At 52.3% G+C, this 26,551-nt stretch overlaps 1 protein-coding gene across 1 annotated transcript in view; it reads left to right on the top strand.

Annotated features, from left to right (window-relative positions):
* PLXNA4 (plexin A4) overlaps positions 1-24,782 on the top strand; it is a 471,239-nt gene extending 446,457 nt beyond the window's left edge. Inside the window, exons 26-32 of the mRNA XM_043872047.1 lie at positions 1,014-1,117; positions 1,625-1,724; positions 3,067-3,257; positions 4,204-4,373; positions 8,408-8,620; positions 15,182-15,332; positions 17,627-24,782. Of these exons, the coding sequence (XP_043727982.1) occupies positions 1,014-1,117; positions 1,625-1,724; positions 3,067-3,257; positions 4,204-4,373; positions 8,408-8,620; positions 15,182-15,332; positions 17,627-17,722 (1,025 nt within the window). The 3' untranslated portion in view covers positions 17,723-24,782. The remainder of the gene's footprint in view (positions 1-1,013; positions 1,118-1,624; positions 1,725-3,066; positions 3,258-4,203; positions 4,374-8,407; positions 8,621-15,181; positions 15,333-17,626) is intronic.
* Positions 24,783-26,551: the final 1,769 nt, after the last annotated feature.

Below are 26,551 nucleotides of genomic sequence, written 5' to 3'. Positions count from 1 at the left end.
CATGTGGGATCCATCAGCAAACCCGTGTGTTGTAGGTGTCTGGGACCCATGAGGATAAGGTGGGAGGTAAGCGTACACTTACGGCATCAGAGAAAATTAGGTGTTGGATAGATCACTAAGATGCTATTCGCCACATTGACTTTGTGGCTGTTCTTGGGCGTGAGGATAGGTTTTGCTGGCCCCTCCATGTACTTTTACTCAATCTCTCTGCCAAGACTGGCCCACCTGCTGGCTTTTGGGTCCAAGTTGCACCCCTGGAAAAGAAAGAGGGTGCCCAGTGATGGAATTTGCAGTCTTGGTCTCATTCACTCCAAGACCTCACAGTGAAGCAAAGAGTACAGGACAGCGGTGATGCCACCTTGCATTTGCTTAGTATGTTCTTAAGTGTTTCACTTGCCTTTTTTTAATACTTATTTTTGGCTGTGCTGGGTCTTCATTGTTGTGTGGGCTTTCTCTAGTTGCAGTGCAGAGGTTTCTCATTGCAGTGGCTTCTCCTGTTGCCGAGCACAGGCTCTAGGATTTGTTGTGGCATGTGGGCTCAGAATTTGCAGTTTCTGGACTCTAGGGCACAGGCTCAGTAGTTGTGGTGTACTGTGCTTAACTGTTCCACAGGAGGGTGAGATCTTCCCACATCAGGGGTCAAACCCGTGTCTTCTGCTTTGGCAGGATGATTCTTTACCATTGAGCCACCAGGGAAGCCCCCTGCCTTCTTCATTCACTTAATAAGCATTGACTTCTTGCCGATGTGGCCGTCCACCAGGAACAAGTGGGCAGTGGAGGTGACGTTATTCCAGTGTCTATCACGTAGTTTGTTGGGATGAGAACCAGACCTGGGAATCAGGGTCCCCCTGTGCTGAGAACTTCTGCACCCCTCCTCTGGGAGTGTCTGCGAGCACCTGTCCGTCTTCGGATGCACCCTAAACTGGTGCCATGCGCTTGCCTGCACAGGGGTCCTCAAGATCCCATGGGAGGGGTCCAAGGACCTGTCTGAGATGGAACTGCTCCCCCTACAGAGTGGAGACAAGGAAGCGGGGCGAGGATGATCCTGCAGGATGAAGACATCACCACCAAGATCGAGAACGACTGGAAGAGACTCAACACCCTGGCACATTACCAGGTAAGAGGACCATGGACAGGGAGGGGCTAGCAAGCTAGGCAGCCAGGTCCCTGTGAGTCTCCATCCGTGAATAGCAGGGTCATCCCAAGGCTCTTACCAAGCCCTTTGTGTGCCCTTAGCAACCCAGGGAAAACGTGGCCCCCCAGGACACCCTAACCTTCTTGGAGATAGCATGCTGGGTGTGTGTTTTCTGCAGGGCATGGGCACAGACCCTGAACAAAACCCTTTCTTAGGTAAGCCCTGGAGTTTAAGGCTGGGTGCTCTTCCAGGGAAACATAAGGACAGAGGGTACTGGTGAGAGGGTCTTGCCTGAGTCACTCCAAGAGTGAGCCCCACCATGGACTACAGTTCTATATTCAGATCTGTCCTGTTTCATCAAAGGAAAACTGACAGCCTCCTCCATCCCCTGGTTGTCGGTGAGGCCCTGATTGTCCCCAAGGACCACGTTCATCCTGATTGGGTGGCAGAGCTTCTGTGCCCAGGCCCTTACCTGCCTTTCCCCGGTAGGTGCCAGATGGTTCTGTGGTAGCCTTAGTGTCCAAGCAAGTGACAGCGTACAATGCAGTGAACAACTCCACTGTCTCCAGGACCTCAGCGAGTAAATACGGTGAGTTCATCAAACCTTTCTGGGGAAGAAAGGATACCCCCTGAGCAGGTGTGGTCACCATGGCAGCACTGCTGGAAGATAGTGGGTCCAGGGATGGGGAGCAGGGAGGGATGGGGGCAGTCAGGCAGGCTGGCCCCTGGAAAAGAACACTGGACCCAAAAAAAAGCTCCTGGCTCTGGGCAGGGACTCTGATCCAGGAGCAGGAGCTTCGTCCCTGGAAACAAGAAGAAAGTCTAACCTTCCTGAGCATCCTACAGTCTCTAAGATGCTTCCACATTTGTGATAACTCATTATCAAACGTCAGGTTCATAATAATCAGTGAATTAAATAATTATTATTTCCCCCTATTATGCAGATTAGCAAATTATAACTCCAATGCACAGAGGCTAAATGACGTGTAAAGGTCACACACTATGAAGCAGTTGAGGGAAGGTACAGACCCAGGTCTCTGCTCCTCGGGGTGGGGAGAAGGGCGCCGGATGTAGGCTGGATGCCCTGGTGCCTTCTTACCAGCAAAACTGGCTGCAAAAGCTACCAGCTTCATGAGATGGTTCTGGGAAATAAATAGAAGACAACACACAATGGTGCCCGGACACAGTGGGACCTGCCTCTTCTTTTCCTGCTTGGGACTCATCTCACTACACCTCGCATTGCAGCAAATAAATGGTCCAAGCGAGAGATGCAGGTGAAGGTACACAAATGACAGGGCAATCACTCAGCTGGTTAGTCACTGATTAAGGGAAACAGGCTCCCAGCTCTTTCATGAGTGCATGCTAAGTCGCTTCAGTCATGTCTGACTCTTTACAACCCTATGGACTGTAACTGGCCAGGCTCCTCTGTCCACGGGCTTCTCCAGGTAAGAATACTGGAGTATGTTGCTATACCCTCCTCCAGGGAATCTTCTTGATCCATCCAGGGATAGAACCTGCATCTCCAGCATTGGCAGGTGGGTTCTTTACCACTGACACGACAGGGGAAGGTCCCCCACCCCCAGTGCCCCGAGCTCTTTCATTGGTACTTACTTGGCAACACAGAACACATCCTGAGACTTGAGAGCTCTTACAAGGAAAATACAAAAAGAGACAAGCTTGTATTTTTTACAAATTGAATCATAAGGGCTGGAGAGATGCAAGTACAAGAGGGAAGGGAATCCAATTGGGTGGACAAGACACAGAGAATTTCCTGGAGGCGGTGGGAAAGATGTTCCAGTTTCAGGAACATACAGAAGTGCCTCCAAAGGCGAGAAGGATCAGAGCTGGCCTCAGCTGGAGCCGAGCTGTGCCATGAGCAATAGGCTGGAAGGCTGGGTGGCCTTACCCCCATGGGGTCCTTGCATTGGCAGAAAATATGATCCGGTACACGGGCAGCCCTGATAGCCTCCGTTCACGCACACCAATGATCACCCCCGACCTGGAGAGTGGAGTCAAGATGTGGCACCTGGTGAAGAACCATGAGCACGGGGACCAGAAGGAGGGGGACCGGGGGAGCAAGATGGTGTCTGAAATCTATCTGACACGACTGCTGGCCACTAAGGTACAGGACATCAGCCAGGGTGCGGGTGTGGGTGGGTTATGGGGTGGGGCATCATCACCCCACAGAAATGTCAGAGCTGGCAAGCTGGCAAATACCTAGCATCTGTGCTGGTGTGCCCCCACCCCCACCCCCGCCACCCCAGTCATCCATCCATGCAGGCCCTGCTCATCAGCCTGATCTTCCCAGTACAGAACCTCAGCATCCTTCTCAACCCAGTCCTGCAGCCAGCCCCTCCCATACATCAAGGCTGGCACACAGTCTGAAGGCTTGATTCCATCCCTTCACTTGCCCTTGCTCAAATAGAGAGACACTAGCCATGTGTATTCGTGGTCCTCTGCCATGCCTTCTGGAAGACTGGCTATATATCTCTGGGGTGTCGTATACAGTCTTTAGTGGTGGAAATTGGGGCCCCATCAGTGACTTTGCAGGCCCCATTTCTAATCCTGATTCTGGGGACCCTGTGTGCCTACAGTTAGTCCCTCAAGGCCTGAGACTGGCCCCGGCTCCGCTCTCTGTGAAGCCAAATGAGTAAACTGTTCATTAGCTGACGTGAGTAATGCCCAAACAGAACCAGCAGATTGTGCTTGTCTGCTCTGACCGAGTGAGTTGTTCATTAGCATTTGTGAAAAGTGCTAAAATAACACCGCCGAAGGGTGTTAAAACCAAACCGCGGTGTTGGCAGAGGGAGGCTTCCTTAGGTCCAGTCATCAGTGTTATATCTATTTTCCACGTGCCGGGGAAATGGAAAGCTGCTCGAGACAGATGAGAGCAGGCAGGAGGAGGGTGCAGATTCTTTGCACGCGCTTATGCTATTTTACCCAAGCAGGCCTGGCTGTGTGCTGGCCTCCTCTCCCCTCCGCCATCTGGGAGGCCAGGCGATCGTACAGCCCTGTCTTTAGAGTTCTAAGGGCGGGCGAGCTGCGTCTGAACTTGGTCCCCTCCGCAGGGCACGCTGCAGAAGTTCGTGGACGACCTGTTCGAGACCATCTTCAGCACGGCGCACCGCGGGTCGGCCCTGCCCCTGGCCATCAAGTACATGTTCGACTTTCTGGACGAGCAGGCGGACAAGCACGGCATCCACGACCCGCACGTCCGCCACACCTGGAAGAGCAACTGGTGAGTGAAGGACGAGTGGAAGGCCCGACGGGGAGAGGCCAGCCTGGAGTCGATGGTTGGCCTGGGAGACCGGCAAGAAGGGGCTGGCCCACCCTCCCCCGCGGCAGCTCTGCGCCGGTGCTCTCTGGGGCTCCGCCTCCTTCCGGTCCTTTTGGGCGTTCACTTCCTCTCTTCCTTCCCTCAGTGGAGTCGTCCATCTTTGCCATCGGTCCAGTCAGTCAACAAGCATTCAACCAACTAAATGAGCAAACCTGAGCATGCCAGATGTCACAGCCAGGTCACTCTCACATCCTGGTCCTTCCCCTCTGCCTGACATCATGCTGGACCCAGAGTCTGCAAAGACTATCCGGACGTGGCTTGTGCCCTCTGTGGGCTGACAGGAGGGCAGCTGTTTGGATAGAGGGGCACATGTGAGGATGTGGGGTGCGTGTGTGCAGCGGGGCTGTAGACAGGCAGCAGCTTACAGAGACTCTTAAATGGAGCTTGGAGCACAGCTAGGAGTCACCTAGGTGAACATGGGAGTGTTTCCAGGCCACTCAAGACATCGTTTTCCCTTTCCAGAATTCCCTTTGGGGAAGAGACCGTCCCATAACTAGGGTGTCTTTGAGACGAGGGGAGTCTGTAACTCTTAAATGACACTCTAGGTGTCTCATCATGGTCCCCCTCTCTCCTTTAGCTTTTATCCGCCTTTCCCTTCGTTCGTGTGTCAGTTGTGTTTCAGTGTGAGACTGCAAGGTCAGACATCAGTATGCAGCTCTCGTGGCAGAATCTTGCACAGAGCTGGGACTCAATAAATATTGATGGAGATGCAAAGGCGAGATGGTCTTTACTTGAGAGTTCCACCTGGGGTAAAGCCATCTTATATTTAGTCCCTTCAGTTCCGGAATCGCTTCCTGGTAGCCTTTACACAGTCCCTGTCCTGGGGTGTTCTTCCCTAGCACATTCTTTCAAAGCAGCACCTGCCGACTGCCAGGATTGACATGGTACTAGGGCTCAGCCAGGCACCCTGACAGCCCAGGGTCCCAAACCAAAACCCGGATCTAGGCAGAAGTCAGCCTGGGACACTGAAATGTTACTCAGGGTAGGATGCTATGGCTTCCTCTCTCTTTCCTTTGAAGAATAGTGCATCTCCACTAAAGTTGGAAAGTCAGGCAGGAACAGTTTTGGACCATAAAACTGAAGAGTAGGATTGCTCCCACAGTAATTCTGGGTGCATCATGGAGTTCTTGTGACCTTTTGGAAATAAGACACTTAGACTTGACCCCATCTAGTCCAGCGCTGGGTGAAGGCTGCCCCTCTTCTGAAAGGTCTGCAGGTCTGACCTCTCCCAGTGCCTGCCCATAGGTAAGATTGCATTTGAGGACTTGCCTGGTGGTACACTGGTTAAGACTGCACTCCCAATGCAAGGGACATGGTTTTGATACTCAGTTCGGGAACTAAGATCCTACATTCCACATGGCATGGCCAAAAAAAAAAAAAAAAAAAAGGATTGCATTTGACTCTGCCGACCTTTTCAGCATGACTCTGCAGAGCTGTTCCAAGGACATGTCCCCGACCCCCCCAGTCTGTTTCTGTCTGCCACGGGGTCTTCCTTCTTACCACCTGAGTTGAGTGCCTGCAGCCTTGAAAATACAAGGAATGCCCTGTCCAGACCTTATCCTGGGAGGGCTGCTATTTCCAAACCATGCCCTTGTAACCTTTACAAGTACATCCCCTGAAATGGTATCTAAACCAGCATACACCTCCCAGTGGGCTAAGTCCACCTCCAAGATCCAATAAAGTCCTTTTAGAGAGGGAAGAATCTTCCTTCCCTCCAGCTCTTCCAAGTGCCAGCTGTTCCCAGAAAGAGCTCCGGTCCCAGTGAAGGGCAGTCAGGCAGGAGTACCAACTCTCAGGTCCTCTCACCAGAGAACACACTTCCCCAACCCTGACCATGGCCACCTGGGCAAGACTCAAGTCAGTCCAGGAATTATGAGAGCTACATACTGACTTGGGGTCCATTGTTCCTGATTGGAAAGAGATTGTTTCCTTATTCCTGGCCAGAGTTGTAGCTCATCCTCTCCCCTGCCCCCTTCCTCCTCATCCCCCTGCCTTTTCTCTTTTAAATAAACCTCCTGCTCATTTAGCCTGAGTGGCTGCAATCAACCAGAGATTAGTGCCACCACTAATGTTAATAATATGCTAATATTTCATTAGGCAGGAGCTGCTGTGGTTTCCCTGTTTGATTTGCCTGTCAGCACAACTGGCTGAAGGAAGGAGAATGTAGGAACGAAACAACCATGTGGCAAATATGGGCTCCAGGGTCCCTCTCTGGGTTGGACTTCAGGAAGCAGGAAGATGTGACTGGAGATTTCATCCTTTGGGCAGCCCTGCATCCAGGGCTCTGAGCCCAGCTCTCAGGGTCTCCCCTGGGCAGCTACAGTGACCCTGACTTTTCCCCGAGTGTCAGAACTTTTACTGTCCCTTTATTTGCTCTTTGGATTTCCCAGGATGAAACAAGGGCCACTTAACATTGTTAGATCTCAGTGCTGGCTGCCCAGCACACTTCATAGGAACTTAATAAATACTTGTTGACTGATTGGCAGTCTTGAACATGAGGTCTTACTGTATTTTAGCATTTGTTGTCTGTATATGCTGGCTGCTGGGAGATACAACGAATATAGAAATCTTGTTCTTGCTGGGTTGAAATAATGTATTTCAAAAGACTTTTAGTTCTAAGAAGCAAGCCAAACACATAGGAACATTATGACTGTTACCAACTATTACCAACCATGAGAACAACCACCAAAACAACAATAAAACATCAGGGCACATGGCAGGAGGTGAGGAGGTGGGGGCAGAAGGAGGGAAATAAGTGATCCCTTGCTGGGTCCCATCCCACTTCCTGACCTACGTCTCCATAGGTCAGATGGCAGTTACAGGATCAGAGAGCCAGTGGAATACAGTCACAGAGGGGCATGTGGGCAGACTTTATTCAATGCTCCAGGATCCTTTCTAGCACTAGCTAGAGGGTTTATGGTTCCCAGACCTCACTGCATGTTTCATGTCCTGTTTGTCTTTGTTGAACTGATTCCCCTTTAGAGGTACCTTCCTCCTCCTTTTCCTCCCCCTCTTCCTCTAGGCTTCATTCAGCGAAAGAACACCTCTGTATCTTTAAAACAGAGACAATTCAGCGCGGTCCCCTCTGTGAAGACTTTCCAGATTTCCGGACACCTCCCTCTGGGTAGCTTTTGTCACATCAACCTGGGTCTTAAACCGGACCCCTTCCATCGTCTGGGCCCAGCACCTAAAATGCTTGATTGCTTGCCTGACCTCCCCATGAGCCCACAAGAATGCAGGCTTCTCAAGGACCAGGGGATGGGTCTTATTCACACTGTACCCACAGTTGCTAGCATGGCTCTTGGTATACAGTAGGTGCTGACTGGAAGACAAGGAGAGGAAGGAGAGGACATAATGGGGCAGGTGAGAGCCAGAAGTGGGGTTTGTTCAGCTTGCCAGCTTGGAGATGAGAATCAGTAAGTTTTGCTTGAACTGTTCAGTGCCAGGGCCCTCACCATGTAAAAACAAGCTGATTGGGTCAGGTGGGGAGGAAGAGTGTGGCTTCTTCCACATGTTACAGTGAGGGCAGAGAATAATAAACAGCCTAGGTTCCAGGCTATTTAAGATTTGCCAACCAGATATGTTTTGTATCTGACATGGGGGCAGACAGTGGAAGAGCGAGTTAGACATTCCACTTTCTAGCACCTGTTATGACTGCTTCAAACCCCAAAGCCTTGTGCTCTCAAGGCAGCTGGGGAGTCCTACAGTCCGGGCTGGGCATCGAGACCTCCAGTGCCCATCAACACTGTATCTCTGAATGGACTGTTCAGCCCTGCTGATCTTCAGCTCCCTGGAAGGTGAATTGATGGCATGGAGAAGGGCCCTTCAGAAGGCTTGCTTCCCAGCCATTTCTCTTCCTCCAGGGACCTCTCTGGGTCAGTGTCCAGCTCCCCTGCCCCATCTCCCTTGACCATCTGCCTCTTCCCTCTACACAGCCTGCCCCTGCGGTTTTGGGTCAACATGATCAAGAACCCCCAGTTCGTGTTTGACATCCACAAGAACAGCATCACCGACGCCTGCCTCTCTGTGGTGGCCCAGACCTTCATGGACTCGTGCTCCACATCAGAGCACCGGCTGGGCAAGGACTCCCCCTCCAACAAGCTGCTCTATGCCAAGGACATCCCCAGCTATAAGAACTGGGTGGAGAGGTGAGTGCTGGCCCAGGGAGCTCAGGCAGGACCCTGGCTGCAGCAGGCAACTTCTCTGGGGGTATGCAGGGGGGCCCCCTTCCCCCCCCCCACAGTGGGTGTGGCTTGCAGACTGACCCTTGCACAAAGCCCCATCCTGCATTGGGACACCCACAGCCCGAGAACCCAGTGCTGTCAGTCAAAACAAGAGTGGGACATGGCTAGAAGTTGCCACGGTGCTCTGCTCCCATGCGTGGAAGACCCAGATCTTCCTAGGCCCAAGGAAGAAGTATAGTCCCCTGCTCTAATGCTCACCAAAAAAAGAAAAACAAAAAAGGCTTCAAGGGACCGAATAGCATCTTGCCACAGACAGGCTGGAGCCCTGTCCATCTGGCAGTTCTTCCAGTGTCCTGTGGGGATGTCATGGTCACCCTGAAGAGCTTCTTGCTGTCCCAGTCCCTTGATGCTCAGGCAATGAGCTCTAGATGCTTCAGGCCCTGATCTAATCCAGTCTCAGCTGTGCACCTGTGTGTGTGGCAGGGAGGGCACCTGTATGCCATTAAGCTGGGTTCCTCTTGGCACAGAGCTAACTCTCGGTAAACAACATTCATGGTTTGTCTGGGTCGCATCAGCTCCTTATGCCAAGCACCTGAGCTAGACAACCAGCTGAAAGTCTATTCATTTATTCATCACAGCAGCCCTGGAATGTAAGAGAACAGGCTTTATAACCTCATTCTGTGCCCATCAAGATGAACTGTATATACAGAATGGCTGAGTAATCAGTCCAAGATGACTTAGGTGGCCAAGGGAAAAGTAGACCCCCAAATTCAACTGCCTCCCAAATCTCCTTTCTACCATTTACGATCCTTTCAGACGGGGCCTCTGCCAACCCACGTGGTGTGAATTAAGGAAGGTGCTCCTTCCTACAAGAGGGTGTGGCCTCACACCAGAATGTGTGGTTTGTTGAGTGACGGGCTAACTGTCAGCCCTAGCTCACCCCCACCTTTGTGCAGTGAACAACCTGCACAGCTCTACATGGCGATTCTGATTTTAGAGTCCCTTTCTCTTTCTTCCAAGCTTAAAGACAGGAAGCCTGGATGGAGACTCAGATTTGGTATCTTTTTGAAGAGTCAAAGAAACCAGAAGTTGTTCTTAACTCAGCAACTGAGACAGAATGAACAATGCCGTTTTGCTCATGGTAGAGACACAGTCCCCATCTTTATATTGAAAACTGCCTTCCCTTGTACAGAGGGAATAACCAAGAGGGGGTGGGATCCTGGCCATTCCCAGTCACAAAAACTGGTCATCCCATCCCAGTTCTGCCGAAAGAGTTGCGTTGTGTTTTCCCTCTCCCCCTGTCCTTTGATCTCTCCCCCACCCCTTCCTGCTGGTGCCCGTGGTGCGCATCCAGCCTTGGCTGTCAGAGAGAGAGCTCACTCTTTTGTCCTTGTATCTGATTATGTCTGAGTCACCAAAGAGGCTTTTACCTGCCCCTGCGTCGCCAGTGGCTCACTCTTCTGACTACAGAGCTGCCAGGAGCGAGCTCTCCCGTGTGGTCAGCTGGCTCTTCAGTGAAGAGAGAAAAGAAAAAGGCAGCAGCTGGGCTCTTGGGCATTCCTGCCCCAGTGCAGTGTCACTGCGACAGGGCCTCGGGCAGGGAGGGAGAAGGCTGGAATGAGATGGGCTGGAAGCATTGATGAAGCATCTGCTTAGAGGACGCTTCCCCAGAACGGTGCACTCAGTCGGAGGTGAGAATAATGCAAGTGCCGGGCGAACAGTCTCCCTCTTGCTTGGTGCTAAATGAGAGGTGGGCCACGTAGCTGCTACAGGTCACGAGTCACCCCAGTCCATCTGGTTATTTTTAGGACTGCCTTGATGGTTTCCATTTCTTATCTCACTAGTGTCTTAGCAACCAATGGCACTCTCAGGAAAGTCATCTTTCACTTGTTTGGGGTCCCAAATCCTTCCTCTTCTCCTTCTGGGGTGAGGGTGCAAAGAAGGAGGGGATGAGAAATTACGTGCCCTGGTCTGGAGATCACGTATAGAGACCTTCTTCCTTTGGTGATCAGTTCCACCCCCCCTTCTCCAGGAGGCTGACCTGCTGAGGGCCCTGGCAGCCTTGAGGTCCAAAGAGTGATGGTAGAACCCCCTTTTCTCATGGCCAAGGCTTTTCTATTCCTGATTTTGTGGTCTGGCTGCTGTGCACACACAGAAAGTCCATACTTAGGGCCTCGCGGGTGTAGTGTGTGCCCTACACGCATTTGGAGAGGGCCTTCTGTCCGCGCCACTGAGAAACGGGGTTTACTCTGGCTGGCCCTCTTTCTAGGGGATTGGGACATATATGGATTCCAGAGGCCCTACTAACTCTGCTGGTTGGGGAGCCTGAGTCACCCTGTCCCACCTGAGCTGTCACGTCTCCTGGAAGTTCTTCATCTGCCTATCCCTGCACCGTCCCCCCTCCCAGCCTCCCACCTCCCTCCCATCCTTCCTTCCACTTGTCCTCTCACGCATCCTTCATCCATTCCTGCCTCCTTGCAGCACCGGTGGTTGGCGGCCCCACTGCAGACTCCCAGTCTTTGCCGCCTTCATCCAAGCATGAGTTTTGCTTACGGCCACATCTAGAGAAAGGGAGAAGAATCTCTTGGTTCCCCAGTAGCAACCACCCGCTCCGCTCATCTTAGGGAGCAGAAGTCAACAGTGTTGTCACCAAACTGGTGTGTCACAGTCAGCGGTCATTCCTATCTCATTACCAATAGCAGTAACATTTTCATGCTGGAGGGATTGCCTCTCATATTAAATTGAAATTAACCCCAATAATAAACCCCAGCCTCCCTTGCTTGCAGGCACAGGTTTTCTACATAGGAATGAGTGAGATGGAACCACAGTTGACCCCTGGGAATTAGACCAAAGGGTGCCACACATTGGGATGCCATCTGTCACCCATGTCACTTGTGGAAAAGGCTAAGAATTTTAACTATTTAAATATGCCTCCTAAAGAAGCCATCACTCAAAATATAAAACTGTGACGGTTCACCCTGGGAGCCATACTGGAGGTGGAGTATGGACTTTTCATTAACGTATTCATTCATCCATGGGTCAGACATTTTATGGTGTCCATCATGGGTGCACTGAACACTCAGGATGGATTAGACTTGATCCTTCCCTTGTGGTCTTCATGGTTGAGGAAGATACAGATCGGCAGGCACCATGAGCTGTACTCGTGGGGGCTCAGGAAGCAAGGAGCTGGGGGAGGTCAGTGAATGAACACAGAGGAAAAGACTTTTGTGCAGGACCTTAAAAGGCAAGCATCTCTACATCAGAGCCTCAGATGTGTCTTCTGTGTCTACATCTTCATCCTTGAGGTGTTGAAAGGGTGAGGATACACTGGGCTCCGCGAAACCTTCAGGGCATTGGAGACCCTCTTCTCAATCACTGGGGCCATCCTAGAGACAGAGATGGGTGCCACCATCACACTGGGCACGTCTCATAGAAGCCCATGAGTGTGAAACACTGCACACTGGTCCACAGCCGTGAATCCAGCTGTTGGTGGTTGGCGGCTGGATTTGTAGCAGCTCCTGGGGGCCAGTGTCAGAACCACGTCAGAACCACCATGGCACTGGCATCCCGCCTGGTATGACCAAGCACAGCACAGAAAGCTGGGTAAGGCCGGTGGTGGGCCCCACCCCTCCTCAGCAGGCCCAGCCCTGGCCAGCTCGAGGGTGGTTCCCAGGAGACTTTCGGCGCACCAGTCCCTTCTAGAGAAAGACTCACCTGCAGGAGGACATCCCATGGGAGCAAGTTCAAGAAGAGGAATCCAGATTGACCTTTCCTTTCCTCACCGCGCAGCCAGCAGATAGGAACACTTGTGTGAAGTTCACGAATGGGGCATAATTGCATTCTTGACAATCAATAAGGCTGCCCAGTGGCAGAGCCAGCACAAGGCCCCTGCATGGCAGGTGCTCAGGAGAGAGCAGTTTTGCCCACAGCACAGAAATGCCAGAGCTGGGCCATCGGCAGGCACAAGGGGTGTGGTTGGGTAGAGCCCTGGAGAGAATCGGGGAGAGGTCAAAGCAAGGGCCGCAGAGACCTGCAGCCGGGGACCGGCCCACTTAGCTCCAGGCTGGGCTGGGGACCAGGACGAGCTGAATGTCAGCCAGACCCGATGCCCCACACTCCTCTAGGACATCGAGCATTCCAAAGCCACTCAGCTCAGCCATGTAGAACTTGCTGAAGATGAGGACGTGCGGTCCATCGCCGGGTGGGCTTGCATGTGGCACAGACAGGCAGGGCCCCATGACTTCGGTGAGGAGTCAGAGCCCTGCCGTCCCCCACTTTACTCTCGACTCCAGCCCACACTCTCTCCCTCTCTTTCCCTCACACAGACACATTTTCTAAATATTCTCTTTGGAGAAACCAACTGGGCTTTTAGTGCGCTACAAGGCAGGCCATTCAGAAAGGACAGGGTGCTGGGTGTCCGCTGTTTCCGTGGGAGATGATGTGGTCCCTGACCTGGGCTCCAGGCCACCCAGGAACCACACAGGTCGCAGTAGGAGCCCCGATGCTGTCTGTAGAAAGCCTGATAGAGCCATCCTCCTACCTGTAAGGTTTCACAAGCAGGTAACAGAAACGGCAGGAGCCTTTGCTTCTGATGACAGTCCCGTCCCACCAGGGGGACGCTGGGGTTTTCCTTGCGGTCAGCAGCTCTGACTGTGGTGACAGACTGGGACTGCCTAGAGGACACTCTGGACCCAGCTGTGTCGTCAGAGCCACGTCTGGCTGCTGGTCAGGACACAGAAATGAGGGAGTCGTCCGTTCCTGTTCCCCCCATGCGACCTTTGGACATGACCTCTTACAGGACAAATGTATTTTGCTTGGTTGGCGTGCAGTTGCGAGGGAGAGATGGCACAAATATCATTGAGCGTGACGGGGCTGGAGCCACCGCTGATGCTCCAGGTCTCTGCTATAAAATGGAACATTGCATTTACTGTCTTCCAAAATAGTGGCAATGAATCCAGTCTCTCACTGGAGTGCTTGTACCTGGGGTGTCGTTCCCCAGAACTCCAAGGAACCTGAAGATGTTTTGGGGTGGGTTGCAAGCCTGGAAGAGAGTGGGCTCTTCTGGAATGGAGCAGAGGACCTAGAATGAAACAGGACAGGGAGCTGAGTAAGGGGCCCAAGGGCCCTGGAGATGGGGAGTGGGGGGCAGGGGAAGAGAGGACCCCACACTGAAAGGTTGTGAAGAAAGGAAGTCCACATGAACCAGGGGAGCAACAGCCTTCGAGGACTGTGGCTCAGACAGGGCAGCCAGCCCAGCCCTGGCCTACTCTTGCTGGCCTGGGGATGCTCTGCGCAGATTAACTAGAACTGTCATTCAGGCAGGGTCTTGAACGTGATGCTGGCATGGCACACAGGTGCCACCTCTGCCAACCTGTCACCCAGCTCCAGTGGGCCCCAATGGGCAGAGGTGGAGGCGGGGAACAGAGCGCAGGACAGATGGATTCACGGTCAACGCAGTGAGGGATGCGGAGGGAGGGACACAGGACTGCGGTCCAGGGTGAGACTGCACCAGTGCCTCCAAGAATGTGCCCTCTGCTCACCTGATCAAGCCTTGAGTTCTGGGAACCCAGGGCCCATCACTGTCACCTGTGCTTTCCCAGGTGAGAGTGAGTGACTCGACTAAAACATTGTGCCCCAGTTGCCTCACTTGCCTCACCCTGGTCCCCACCCTGGTGACTGTCCCCGCCACCCTCCTCTGTTCTGAGCTCTCAGGCTCACTGTCCCCGGTGTTGAAGCCGTGGGCATGCAGTGTGGGCCGAGCTGGGACACTGTGAGGACCCCTGGGAGCGCTGCCCCGAGGTCCTGACCCTACCACACCACTGCAGGTGCATCTCTTCCACGTGGCCCAGTGCCGGAAGCACCCAGGAGAGGGTGGCTGTCTTTGGGACACCGGGGGCCTTTGGTTCCTCATTAGGAAGCGACCCAGCTCCCCTCTGGTGGGAGATTTGGGGGTTGCTGCATAAAATGTCAAACTGCAGAAATTAAAAATGTAAATGTTGGCATCTAATTAACCAGTTGACAGGAGTGCACAGCTGCAAGTGACAGTGACTGATTGCCTTCTCCCGGCCTCTCCCCCCGAAGCACCCCCAGCCCCACCCTTCTCCCTGCTAGTGCTCACAGACGGGGACGACGTCAGGGCAGAGCAACTGCTGAGAAGAGCCTTCAGGCCCCTGGAGGGGACTTCCTGCATCTGTGGGAGGGGGTGTTAGAAGGACCTGCGAGGCAGACTGGATCACTCCTGCAGGAGTGGGGCACAAAGCCGGTGCAGGAGACAGCCCCTCCTTCCTCGGCCCCACCCTGTCCACTGTCTGACCATGTCTGGGGTCACCCCTGAATCCCTTCTCTCTGCCTCCTGCATCCGGAGCTGCAGAGGGCACTCAGAAGCCCAGCTGGGAGAGAGCCTGCCATGATGCCTAAGAAGTCACACACAGGCATCCACTGGGCCCAGACCCAGTGCTGAGAACACCCATCTCTCCCCTGTGCCCCCCACTATACACACACTTCCTCACTCCCATGCCACCACAGGTATTACTCGGACATCGGGAAGATGCCTGCCATCAGCGACCAGGACATGAATGCGTACCTGGCTGAGCAGTCCCGGATGCACATGAATGAGTTCAACACCATGAGCGCCCTCTCCGAGATCTTCTCCTACGTGGGCAAGTACAGCGAGGAGGTGAGTCCCGCCCTGCCCTGCTCGGGGGCCCCTGAGGAAGGACTGGGGAGAGACCCAGATGTTCCTGCCTGGAGCAGCTTCTATGCCCAAGAACACCACCCCAGGCATCCCCACCACCCACTTCTGCTGGGGGAAACTCTACCACCCAGGACTGGGGGGCTGTGCTCCAAAGACTGGGATGCTAGAAATGTTCCATTCTGTAAATTCTATATAATCCCTATTCTGTTCAGATATACACATCAAGTCTCTGCTTCGTTCATTACTTTTCTCTTTATTTTTTTCTTCCTTCTTCTTTCTTTCTTCTATATCTCTCTCTGACTTCATTCTCTTTAATCAAGCAGTTCCTCACATTCATGGGCAGATCATAAAGAACAGAATAGAATAGAAACAGTATGATAGGATAGAATCAGAACAGAATAGATACAGAAAGAGTAGAATGGAGTCTATTTTTAGTTGCTGTGTTCCCTAGTTAAGAAACCTCACCTGGGGTCATTGCCCCCGCAGACAACGGCCATCTTTTGGCCGGCACAAAGGTGCCTGCGGGAGCTTTCTTGGCCACACCAGTGTAGACCAAATGGGTTCAGAGTCCAGGCTCCCCATGTCCGAGCAGCAGCACAGCCACCCTCTCTGAGTGGAAGGTTGTAACAGGAGCCAAAGCCAGTACCCTGGGTTCTCTACATCGTTCCAGCCTCGTCCCCGAGGGAGGATCTAGGAGCCCCAGTCCCAGTGTCCACAGGCCATGAGCTGTTAACAAGTGTAGAGAAAGTCGGCAGTAGGTCCTTTAGGAGAGGGACCCCGAAGCCAGCCTGTGGGCCAGTGCTGGTCCAGGACAATTCCCACCTGTCTGTGGCCACTTGTGAAGTAAGGACAACGCAGAGTAGGCCAGTGTATGAATGCCATTGTCTCATCTTGGAAAGGACTGTCAGAGCAGGTTCAGTCCTCTTTTATCTTCTTATGCATGCTCAGTCATGTCCAACCCTTGCTACCCTACAGATTCTAGCCTGCCAGGCTCCTTTTGTCCATGGAATTCTCCAGGCAAGAATACTGGAGTGGGTTGTCGTGCTCTCCTCCGGGGGATCTTCCCAACCCAGGGATTGAACTTGAGTCCCCTGCACAGCAGGCAGATTCTTTACCACTGAGCCACCAGCTTCCCAAGTTCACTCTTCTGCTGTCAATATGAAAATGTCCCATCTTCATGAAATGTTAAGGCCAATCACTGGTGGTTCCTGGCCAATTGAGAAGTTGGCAACTGACTTGGTCTCCCCAATTAAAAACAGATTAACTGGGTCAGGAAATCCAGAGCTCTGGGCGACCCTCCTCCAGCCTTCAGCCTCCTCTTTCCTCCTGCCACCCCCCCCCCCCCACCACCCTACTCCCTAGTTCTTCAGACCCCAGGACTCCTGTCTGTCACCTGCCCCTCCTGGAGTAGGTGTGGTGTGACAGGTGCTCACGTTTGTTATGTGACTCTATCTCCTCTCTTGGAGCAACCCAGAGAGGGAATCGTGGGTCCCAGATTTTACAGAGGAGGAAAGGAGGGTTCAGAGAGGTTTCACGTTTTGCCGCGGCATCACCCAGCAAGAAACTGATGGAGCCATTATTCACTGCTACACCTCCTGAGTCTGAGCCAGATTCTCACACATCTTCCTGCTTGTGCCCACAATTCCTCCCTGTTATTCTCATCCACCAACCATCTAATCTCAGCAAGGGCTGTGTAGACGCTGGCCATTAGATGTCTGCCACCAGTAAAGCTTGAGATATCACTCTTCGAGGGATATTTGTTTCTTAACAGGCAAAGTGGAGTCAAATAACTTTCTGCATGTGGAATTTCAGGCCTTGGGCTGCTGATGGCAAGATGTTCCTTTCTCACAGGGTAATGGGATGTCTTGATAGTGTGAAATCATAGTTGCCCTGAGACACTAAGCCCTGTACTTTCTGTTGGGTGTTACCTAGAGGTAACAGCAGCATCTCGGCACAGGTGTCTTCTGCCCACTCTCAGCTGCTGTACGTAGGGAGTGAAATGTACACGTGTATTCAGACATGCCGATGTGTGTGCTGGCGTCCTGTGCTCACTGACACACGGATGCCCACGAGTTGGTTCCCTGTGCCCGAGTGCCCCCCACAGCTCCCCACCCAAGTCGTGCAGGCCGTCTGCCTCCCCAGCAACTTTATGAGGGCTGCCTTACCTGCGCCCGTCTTCCCAAACTCTCTGACCACACCCCCTGTCAGTGCGTACCCTAAGAACACAGACGCGTGCACACAAACTGGTAACCACGCCGTTCTTGGCTCTTCAACAGATCCTCGGACCCCTGGACCATGATGACCAGTGTGGGAAGCAGAAACTGGCCTACAAACTAGAACAAGTCATAACCCTCATGAGCTTAGACAGCTGAGAACCGTCCTTCCAGCTCGCCCGCTCCCCCCTCCCCCACCGGAGGGAGGGACACACCAAGCCGTGCCTCAGTCTAGATTATCATCTTTACCAAGTGCAAGTTCCGACTGGCGTCAGCAGCATCCCCTCAGCAGCGCTGTCACCCTCTCCCTTTCTCTCTCTGCCTGTCTCTGTCTCTCCTGCCTCCCTGGATTCCCTCTCTTTCAGTTCCTCTGCCAACACGATTGAACCAAGCCGCCGACCCTCAAGTTAGTGCAGGATGGCCGGTCCCCACCCCGCCGAGGGGCCTGACCTGAAGACATCAGAGGGGCCCTCTTTCCCAGCTGACCCCAAGCATCAGCAGCAGGGCCCGGATACGAATGAGGAGCCATGGATGGAGGTGCTTCTGTGCTGTTACTCCGCCTTCCGTCTTTCCATAGTCCCCACATGGGTGTGACCTTGGCCTGGGGAAGAGGCAGGGAGCTCAGTATTATCTTCACGGGGAAGATGTCACCTGGCCCAGGTTTCCGTCTCCGCGGGGTCCCGCTGCACCTCTGGGAAGAAAGGCTGCACCTCCTGCCTGTGGCTGGAGTGGGGAGCATGAGCAGTTGAGGGGCGCCTTGCAAGCTGCCTCTCATGTGTGCGATTAGCAGGAGAGGCTCCCTTGTCCCCTTCTGATCTTTTCGGAGTCCTTCAAAGCACCCATAGGTGCCCAGCCTGCCCGGTCCTGGCCTGTGGAAAACCTCTCAGGAGAAAGAATAGCAGTTACAGCCCACCGTGGAGATCCTCCCGATGTGGCTCATGGTGGCAGAAATGTAACATGCGGGAGGAGAAAAGAAGAGAGTTGCATCTACCTGGAAGCAGAACTGGTTGTTTTGCATTCACCCCCACGTGCTAACGAATCACGGTCATAGTCAGAGGTCTAATCCCTTGCAGATTCCCGAGCACCATCTAGGGGATGCACTTCCATCCTCCTTAGTCATCCCTCATCAGGGGTCAGGGTCAAACACCAGTGCATCCAGGAGCTTCTACCTCCAGTGTTCCCCGGGGCTCCATCCCCACCATCCTTCCTGAGAACTCTAGAGAAGATTGGGGCGGACAGCCTTGCTCCTGACTCCCTGCAGAGTCTGGTGCCGTTGCTATGCAGATGACTGTGTGACTGGACTGTTCAGACCTCCTCGGGAATTATTTCATCAACATCTCAGCTGTCACTTTAGTCACTCTCCTCCCTCCTCCCTTCTGCAGTCATCCCGGGAAGAAACACTTGCAAGCACAGCCTCTCAGAGACAAACCAAAATGCCAGCCAAATTCAGCCCCAGGTTTGTCATGTGTGGGGAAGACTGAAAAATCAAGAGGAAGGACCTGTCCAGAAATGGGAGGAGGGACATACCCCTGACCTTGGCCCTGGCATCGTGTCTCTCCCTCTGTCCTTCCATTCACAGATACATCGTCTTAGCCAGCCAGGCAGATACGTGCTCAGACATGCGTCCTAGGTGAGCAGGGGTTATGGTGAGAGACAGTCTGATGGAGGGCCATGGAAACCCATAACCTTGAAAGGACCTTAGACACCATCTCCATCTGTGGTCCAGTCTCCGCCATATACTCTCTCCAGCAGCCCCAGTGTGAAGTTGTTCACCACTCTGGGAGACAAACAGAGGCATCCATGGGGTTGGGAATGGGGTTTCTACAGTCTTGCCTTCACTCCTCAAGCATCAGACATCTTCCACTGCCATCCACTCCAAAGGGGCCCCTCTTTGAGGAAAGGACCAGCCCATTTCCAGCAACATCTTTGGAACACCCTATATTTGAAGAATGCTAGCCCCTTTGGATATGAGCACGTGTGTGTGTGTGTGTGTGTGTGTGTGTGTGTGTGTGTGTGTGTGTGTGTGTGATCTCATGTGCACATGCACCTCTGTGTGTGTGTGTGTATGTGTGTGTATGTATCTGTCTGCCCCGGGAGTAGGCAGAGAGCTCAGAAAGCTTTCTGGTCCTACTGTGGGGGGTGGGGGGGTGTCTGAAGCGTTTCCCTTCTCTGCCCTTGCCCACCATTCATTCTGCAACTTCAGGACATTTCAATACTTGTTTTCTGTGCTGCGTGCTGGGGGATGAAGTCACCTGTCTATAGGAAATCAGGGTGGTCACTGACCAAGAGAAGCCTGGACATAACCAGAGGCCAGGCGGTGGTGACAGAGAGCAGGGCATGATGTGGCATCGAGCAGGACAAGTGATGGGCAACACGCAAGTAGCCAAATCAACAGGAAGAGGAGAGTGAGAAGTGATGCATTTCGAGTGGGAAAAACATAACCAAAGGTCTCAGCAAATGAAGTGCCAGGTGTAAGAAGAGTGGAATTTCTCCCCTTGATCATTTGATTTCCTCCCCGGAAGCCACGAGGCCTGGCAGGCCAGGAAGGAAGCATGCGGGAGGTAGGCTGAGGAGGCACCTGGGCCGCTAACATATATTTGCACATGTGAAGGGTTGGGGAGAAGAAAGACACAAACATATTTAACACAGGTGTGCTGAATGGAAGCTGTGAGTGTGTGTGCATGAGTGAGTGTGTTTTGATTTATTTTTTAAGTTTTGCACAGTTAGAGGAAAAAAAAAATGAACAAGCAGAGAAAAAGACTGTTACCATGGTTCTGCTGAAGCTTGTATTTTTTTTTTTTACTGGATTATTATTATTGTTATTGTTTTGCTGTCGGTACATAACTTTTTCTCCCCATGTTTTTATTATAAGAGAAACCTGAAGCCCATCAGAGAAATGTCGGGAAGAAAGAGGGGAGGAGGATGGGCAGGTTTCCCTGGTTTCCTCATGTCTCTTGGAGGGGGTTTGGGGCAGGTTTTCTTTAATTGGTGGGGTGGTTGTTTCTGGTGCTTTGTTGCCCAAAGTCTCTGTGGCCTGTTGGGGATGGAGAAGTAGGATAGAGTCATGCAGAGCCGCAACCCGTCTTGCCCATAAGAGCTCTCTTTCCGTTCACTGTTTTCCATTTCTTTTGTTTGGATTCTTGGTACATGTGTGATACGTTTCAAAGTAAAAACAAGGCAGCGTGATTAAAAAAAAAAAAAAAGCCGCTGTTTCCCCCAGATCTTCTTTCCAAACACCCCCTGGAATCCCCAACCTCCTCCTGGCTGGCCGGAGACCCTGTGCTAGCCAGCATGCACGAGAGAAGGGACTTATGCAGACTAGGTCCTATAGAAGGGAGGTCTCTTCAAGGCCCCCTCTCTGTGTCACAGTTTATGTGCAGGGTCACAGTTCTGTTCACGGTGGGACCTTTATCTGACTCCTAGAGTCCTGGGCAGAGAGCACAGGAGGAAAGACCGTGTCTCTTCACCTTCCCTTCATTCCCATCTCTTTCACTCCTTCAACCCCTTGAAACCACCAGGGTCCAAAATGGTACCAGGAGATCACACAGTCACACATAACCGACCTGGACTAGGTGAGGAGTTTGAATGTTGGAGTGAGATGGGACGGTGAGAGGCAGGGAGAAATGCTGTGAGGTCCTGAATTTAAGAATGAGTAGAGAGAGGCTGGGACAATTTGCTGCAGGCTGGTCATCTCTCCCGAGGGCACAAGTCTCCCCAGGTGTGGGCATATTTACCATTCCTTGTCCTTTCCTGGAAGGAGAGACCCTGACATGTCCTGGTAACCACAGATAGCAACACTGCCTGGAGCTGTCTTTTGTGGCTGTTAACTTCCTCTTGCCTTCTTTCAGCGTAGTTTGGAATTCAGGGACTTGGGAAAACCTTGGCATCCCATTGATGGAGAATACCGTGCACACCCAGAGCCAGCCTAGAGCCTCTCTCTCTTGAGCCCATGGGCGAGTGAGTGAGGCCAGAGATGCTGGAAAGAGACAAGTCAGTTTAAACACTAGAGGCAGACTGGCCAGGGCTGGTCCCGGGCAGCAGTGGGAGTAAGGCCTCCAGCTCTCACCTCCCAACCCTGGGGTCAGCGTTGATATGCTATCCCAACATTGCCGCCTCCCCTTTCCCTCATCACAGGTCCTCGACCTCTGATCCCCTTTGCATGTCTGGCTCCTGAGTGTGCCCCTTCCCCAGCAGTGTCCCCAACCCCCGTTCTTGCCCACCTCCTGCACGTGAGGCTCTGCCCCAAGGCCATGTATCCACTAGGTTTGGGAGCTGTTCGGCCCCAGGTGGACAGGTCCGCCCTCAGTCCAGCCTCCTGGGACCACCCCAGCCCTTTCCTGCCCTCCGAAGTTGCCCCCACTGAGCCCTTGAAGCTCCCTAATACAGCCGGGGCCTGGTGGGTCTCCCATCAGAGGAGCCACAGAAGTGGTTTCCCCAGTGACCTCCGTTCCACAAGGCAAGTCCTATTGACACTTTCAGAGCCTCATTCCCACCCTGCAAATGGGGAAGCTCCATATGCCATCCGTCTCTTCTCTCAGGATTGAGGGACACTTCTCCTTGATCTCACAGAATGCCAAGTCAAATATTTAGCCTAGTGAAGGTTAAGGTTAATTACAGTTAATCAAGCATAGATGTTCCCACCTCACAGAGACCCGTGGAGGGAGAGGGGCCTTGGGGAGGCACTCTGCAGACAGAAAGCCCATAGACACTCTTTTCTTGACCCTGGACTACAGTCCTTCCAGGAAGAGCACCCCCACCCCCAAATGAGAACCCTAGGGCAGACCTCTGAGAGGCACGTCTATGGATAAACAGCCTCCAGGTACTGGAGTCCCCAGGGTGCTGCCAGCACCTATCAGACCCGCCCAGGCAGATCCCACCTGCTTCCTGGCCCTTCCGCTTGCTTCTAGCTCATGTAGTCATCAAGAACCTTCTTTCAGCCTCCCACTCTCCCTGTTGGCTCTCAGGACAGACCACTAAGGACCCCTGTCTCTCAGCCCTTCCCTTTGTCTCTGAACCATTGGTGGGTTGTTTGGGGATTCGTAGTTATTTTTTGTTTGTGTCTTTTAAGAGTTTGAGTTTAAGGAGGAAGCCCAGGTGTGGATGTAAAATCCAAATACTGGGGGTTGGTGGGGGGCACACATAACTCTTTACCTGTGACTTCCAAGGGGCTGAGGAGAAACTGGGAGCAGGGGACAGAAGAAATCCCGCCTGTTAAAGAAATGGGTCAGGATATCCCTGGGCCGGGGCCCTGCCAGGGGAAGCAGCCAGGGGCTGCTGACATTCTTGGTGCTTTCCCGCACCTCCGCTGGCTGGAGCCTGCAGTGCTACCCTGCTCCTCGCACCTGTGCTGCCTCACGCCACAGGTGTAGCAAACGAATCATCCTACAGACACGGAGACCGAGGGACAGCTGTAGGTGACGCCATAGAGGCAGCTCCCGGGAATGGCTGACGCTCCGGGAGCCTCTTCCCGTCATGGTGCTGGAAAACTGAATGACCCAGCCTCCCATTCGGAAAGGAATCTCTGCAGTAAAACTTCATTCAGGAGAGACCTTTTCTTAAACTATGAATTTGTGTTCCCCAATAAAATCATTTCTTAATTAAGGGGAGTATCCAATTTTATTGTATAATGGAAAGGATGTTTTGGTTGTCAAAGTAATACATACTCATTAGAGGTCCAATTAAATCCCTTGAGTAGGCAGATGACTACCCTAAATCAAAACAAAACAGAATCCCTAATGAATAAAAAGAGATTTCTGTTTGTACTGGCAGAGACAGTGAGCTGGGTGGGGATGGGGAGGGTGGGTGACCTTGGTAGGGTGAACCTCACCTTCCCGCCACTCTGTATCCTCTTTCACTTTTCTCCAGGCTTCCCCTGGTGGTGTTGAACCCCATGGCTTCCCCCAAACAGCAGGGAGAACCTGTTAGGGATTGTTCGTGGAGGGATCATGAAGACAGATGCATGTGGCAAAGGGGTCTGTGCATCTCATCTTCCACGTTTCTTTGTCTGGAATTAGAACTTCTTTTGTTGGTATCTTTGATCTTATAACTCAAGCACATTTTGGAAGGGCTCCCTTATAAGAGAATTCCAAACAGAGGATATGGTTAAAGAGCGATGCAAAGGACACTTAAGAAACTGAGACACCACTTTACCAAGCAGGGCTGTTGAACACAGTTCAGGCAGATGACCAAGAAGGTATGCATGTCCTTATGTGTTCTCCTTCCCTCTCCCTTCCCCAGTGTTCCTGTCCGCTTGTTGGCTCGTTAAACCTTCCGTTCTTTAAAGAGAAAAGCTAGCTTACCTCAAAGAATCTTGTTTCCATTTGGAAACCATGACTTTGTGTTTTAGGGTGAATGACTCTCCGTACCCCCATCACTCTCTCAAGGCCTGGCATCCTTGAGGCTGGAGGTCCTGGCTTAGTCATGTGTTGGCTGCACCAACCAAGAACAAGAACCCCAGGCCCCGAGATGGGAAGGAAGGGTGGGAGGCAGCCGCCCTCCTCCCCACTTTAGCTAGTGGAGACCAGCCTATGTCTTTCAGCAGGGTCCTGCCAAGTTACCATAGCAACCAGCAACTCCAGGGTACCACAACAGATAATGGCTCAATGAGCCAAGGGGTGGGGGAAGAGGAGTCTGGCCTGGTCATATGACCCAGAGTTAAGTCTCAAACACTAGAGAGAGGAGGAGGGGCAGGAAAGGATGAATGGGTGATTTAAGGGACAGGCAGGGGCCTTTGAGTCTCAGAGACAGGTGGCTGAAAGTGGTAGGTCGGTCAGTCCTGTTCCCATCACCCACTCCCAGCCTCACCCCACTTCTGTCTCCATAAAGCTCCCACCTTGAACACCAACCCTTTGTTAGAACAAAGCAAAACATATCTTTAGACAACAGTGTTATAATGAGCCTCAAAGATATGTGGATGAAATCTATTAGAGGAAAGAGGGTCTTCTGGTTTGGTTTTTAAAGAAGCGTATCCAAGTAAGATTACAAAAAAAAAAAAAAGATTTTAAATAAAAGTTTTTAAAAAGGAAACCTATGCTATTTAAATTGGAGCCCAGTTGTAACTTGGTAAAGGCAAGCTTCTGTACCTTTGTTATAATTAATTGTATACCTGTGTATGTAAATATAAGGCATTCCTATTTTGCAGTTCAGAACAAAAAAAAAAAAACCTATTTGTAATATAGAATAAAGTTTATTAAAAAATAATAAAAAATGCAGTTTGGGATTTGGAATCTTTATGTGTCTGTCTGGAAGGGAGAGGCGGGGCCACAAGTAGCCGCCGGAGGCCACTATACCCTACGGTGTGGACACACAGCCCTTCCTCTTTTCAGCTATGTGATGTCTGAACTCCACCACCTGAGATTCATCTGTTTACTTAAGGCTCTGTCCTCAGCCACAGAGCAGGCATCTCAGGCGGCGATAACCCTGCCAAGCTGGAGAAAGCAGACGTATTCCCGGTCAATGCCGTCGGCCGACATTGCTTTAGTACAGAGCCGATCAGTCCCTCAATCTCTCTCAACAAGCTCTCCAGGCATACACTCTGGAGAGAACACTTTCTCCACCCAGGTCCTCACTCTAGATGGCAGCTGCCTCGAGGAGACAGTAAACGACAGCCTACTGTGATGTCTAGAAAGGCTGGTCCACACACACGGGCTGACTGCTGTCAGCAGCACCTATTGCTGCCTGATTCTAATAAAGGCCTGACAATCCCTTCAAGACAGGGGTCCCCAACCTCTAGGCTCCAGACTGGTACCCCCTGTCAGATCAGCAGCAGCATTAGATTAGGAATAAACTGGTGACTCAGACAGTGAAGAATCTGCCTGCAATGCCGGAGACCCGGATTTGATCCCTGGGTTGGGAAGATCCCCTGGAGAAGGGAACGGTGACCCACTCTAGTATTCTTGCCTGGGGAATTCCATGGACAGAGGGGCCTGGTGAGCTACAGTCTCAGAAAGTCAGACACGACTGAGCGACTAACACACACACACACAAAGTGCACAGTAAATGCAATGAGCTTGAATCATCCCAAAACCATCCCCCCCATCCCTGGTCGGTGGAAAAAAGGTCTTCCGTGGATCTGGTCCCTGGTGCCAAAAAGGTTGGGGACTGCTGCTCTAAGACCCAACCAGGGGAGAAACACACGCTGCCAGCAGAAGGGGCCCTTCTTACACTTCTTCCATATTGGAGTTCAGAAGTTCAAACCTGCTGCTTCCACACCTGCCAGATTCCCCAGCTGTCTGGTCCAACCTGGCCAACTCTAGCAACTCAAGGGCAGGCCTGGGGGTACAGGAAACAGAGCCGTCAGTGAGTGGGGGCTGGCAGGTCACTAGAGATGGCTCTCAGCCCACCCACGTCAACTACAAAGCCTTAATCATGGCACCCCCTCCCCAAGTGCCTGCCTGCACTGACCCTGATCCCTCAGGGCCCTTCTCATTCCTTCTTCTTCGGTGGTTTGCCTCCAGTTGTATGAATTCTCACGGGCAACACAGGCGGGATACACCTGGGGCTCAGAAGTGTGTGAGCACCCCACATCCAGACAGCTGTGACCTCATCCCCCTTTTGTACCTGAACCCATTCTCTGCATAGAGTAACAGCAACGACCCCACACACACACCCCCATCACTGCCTAGCACGGCCAACTGGAGCAAATTCCTATCTCTGAATCTTGGTTTTTCTCATCTGGAAAGATGGGAATAATAATGCCTTCCTCACAGAGTTGTTGAGAGGATCACATGATGTAAGGCTTTCAAAGGACTTGGAGTGAGTCCCAACATCTTACAAGTTTTTAACTTATGGAGGCTTCAGTACGGAGTGATGGGCTCCTGAAGGAAAGACCCCACATGTTGACTCTCTGTCTCATGCTTGGGACAGTACCAAGCATGTAGTAGTTGCTCTAAAAAATGTCTGTTAAATGAATGAATAAAGTTAGTACAAGAATCTCTCAGTTGCCCAAATTTTGAAATATAAGAATAAAGCTTTCCGGGACTTCCCTGG

This window comes from Cervus elaphus, chromosome 18 (assembly GCF_910594005.1).
Source record: "Cervus elaphus chromosome 18, mCerEla1.1, whole genome shotgun sequence".
Classification (NCBI taxonomy): Eukaryota; Metazoa; Chordata; class Mammalia; order Artiodactyla; family Cervidae; genus Cervus; species Cervus elaphus.
Note: the sequence above shows the minus strand (reverse complement) of the source record. Positions and strands in the feature narration are given on the sequence as shown.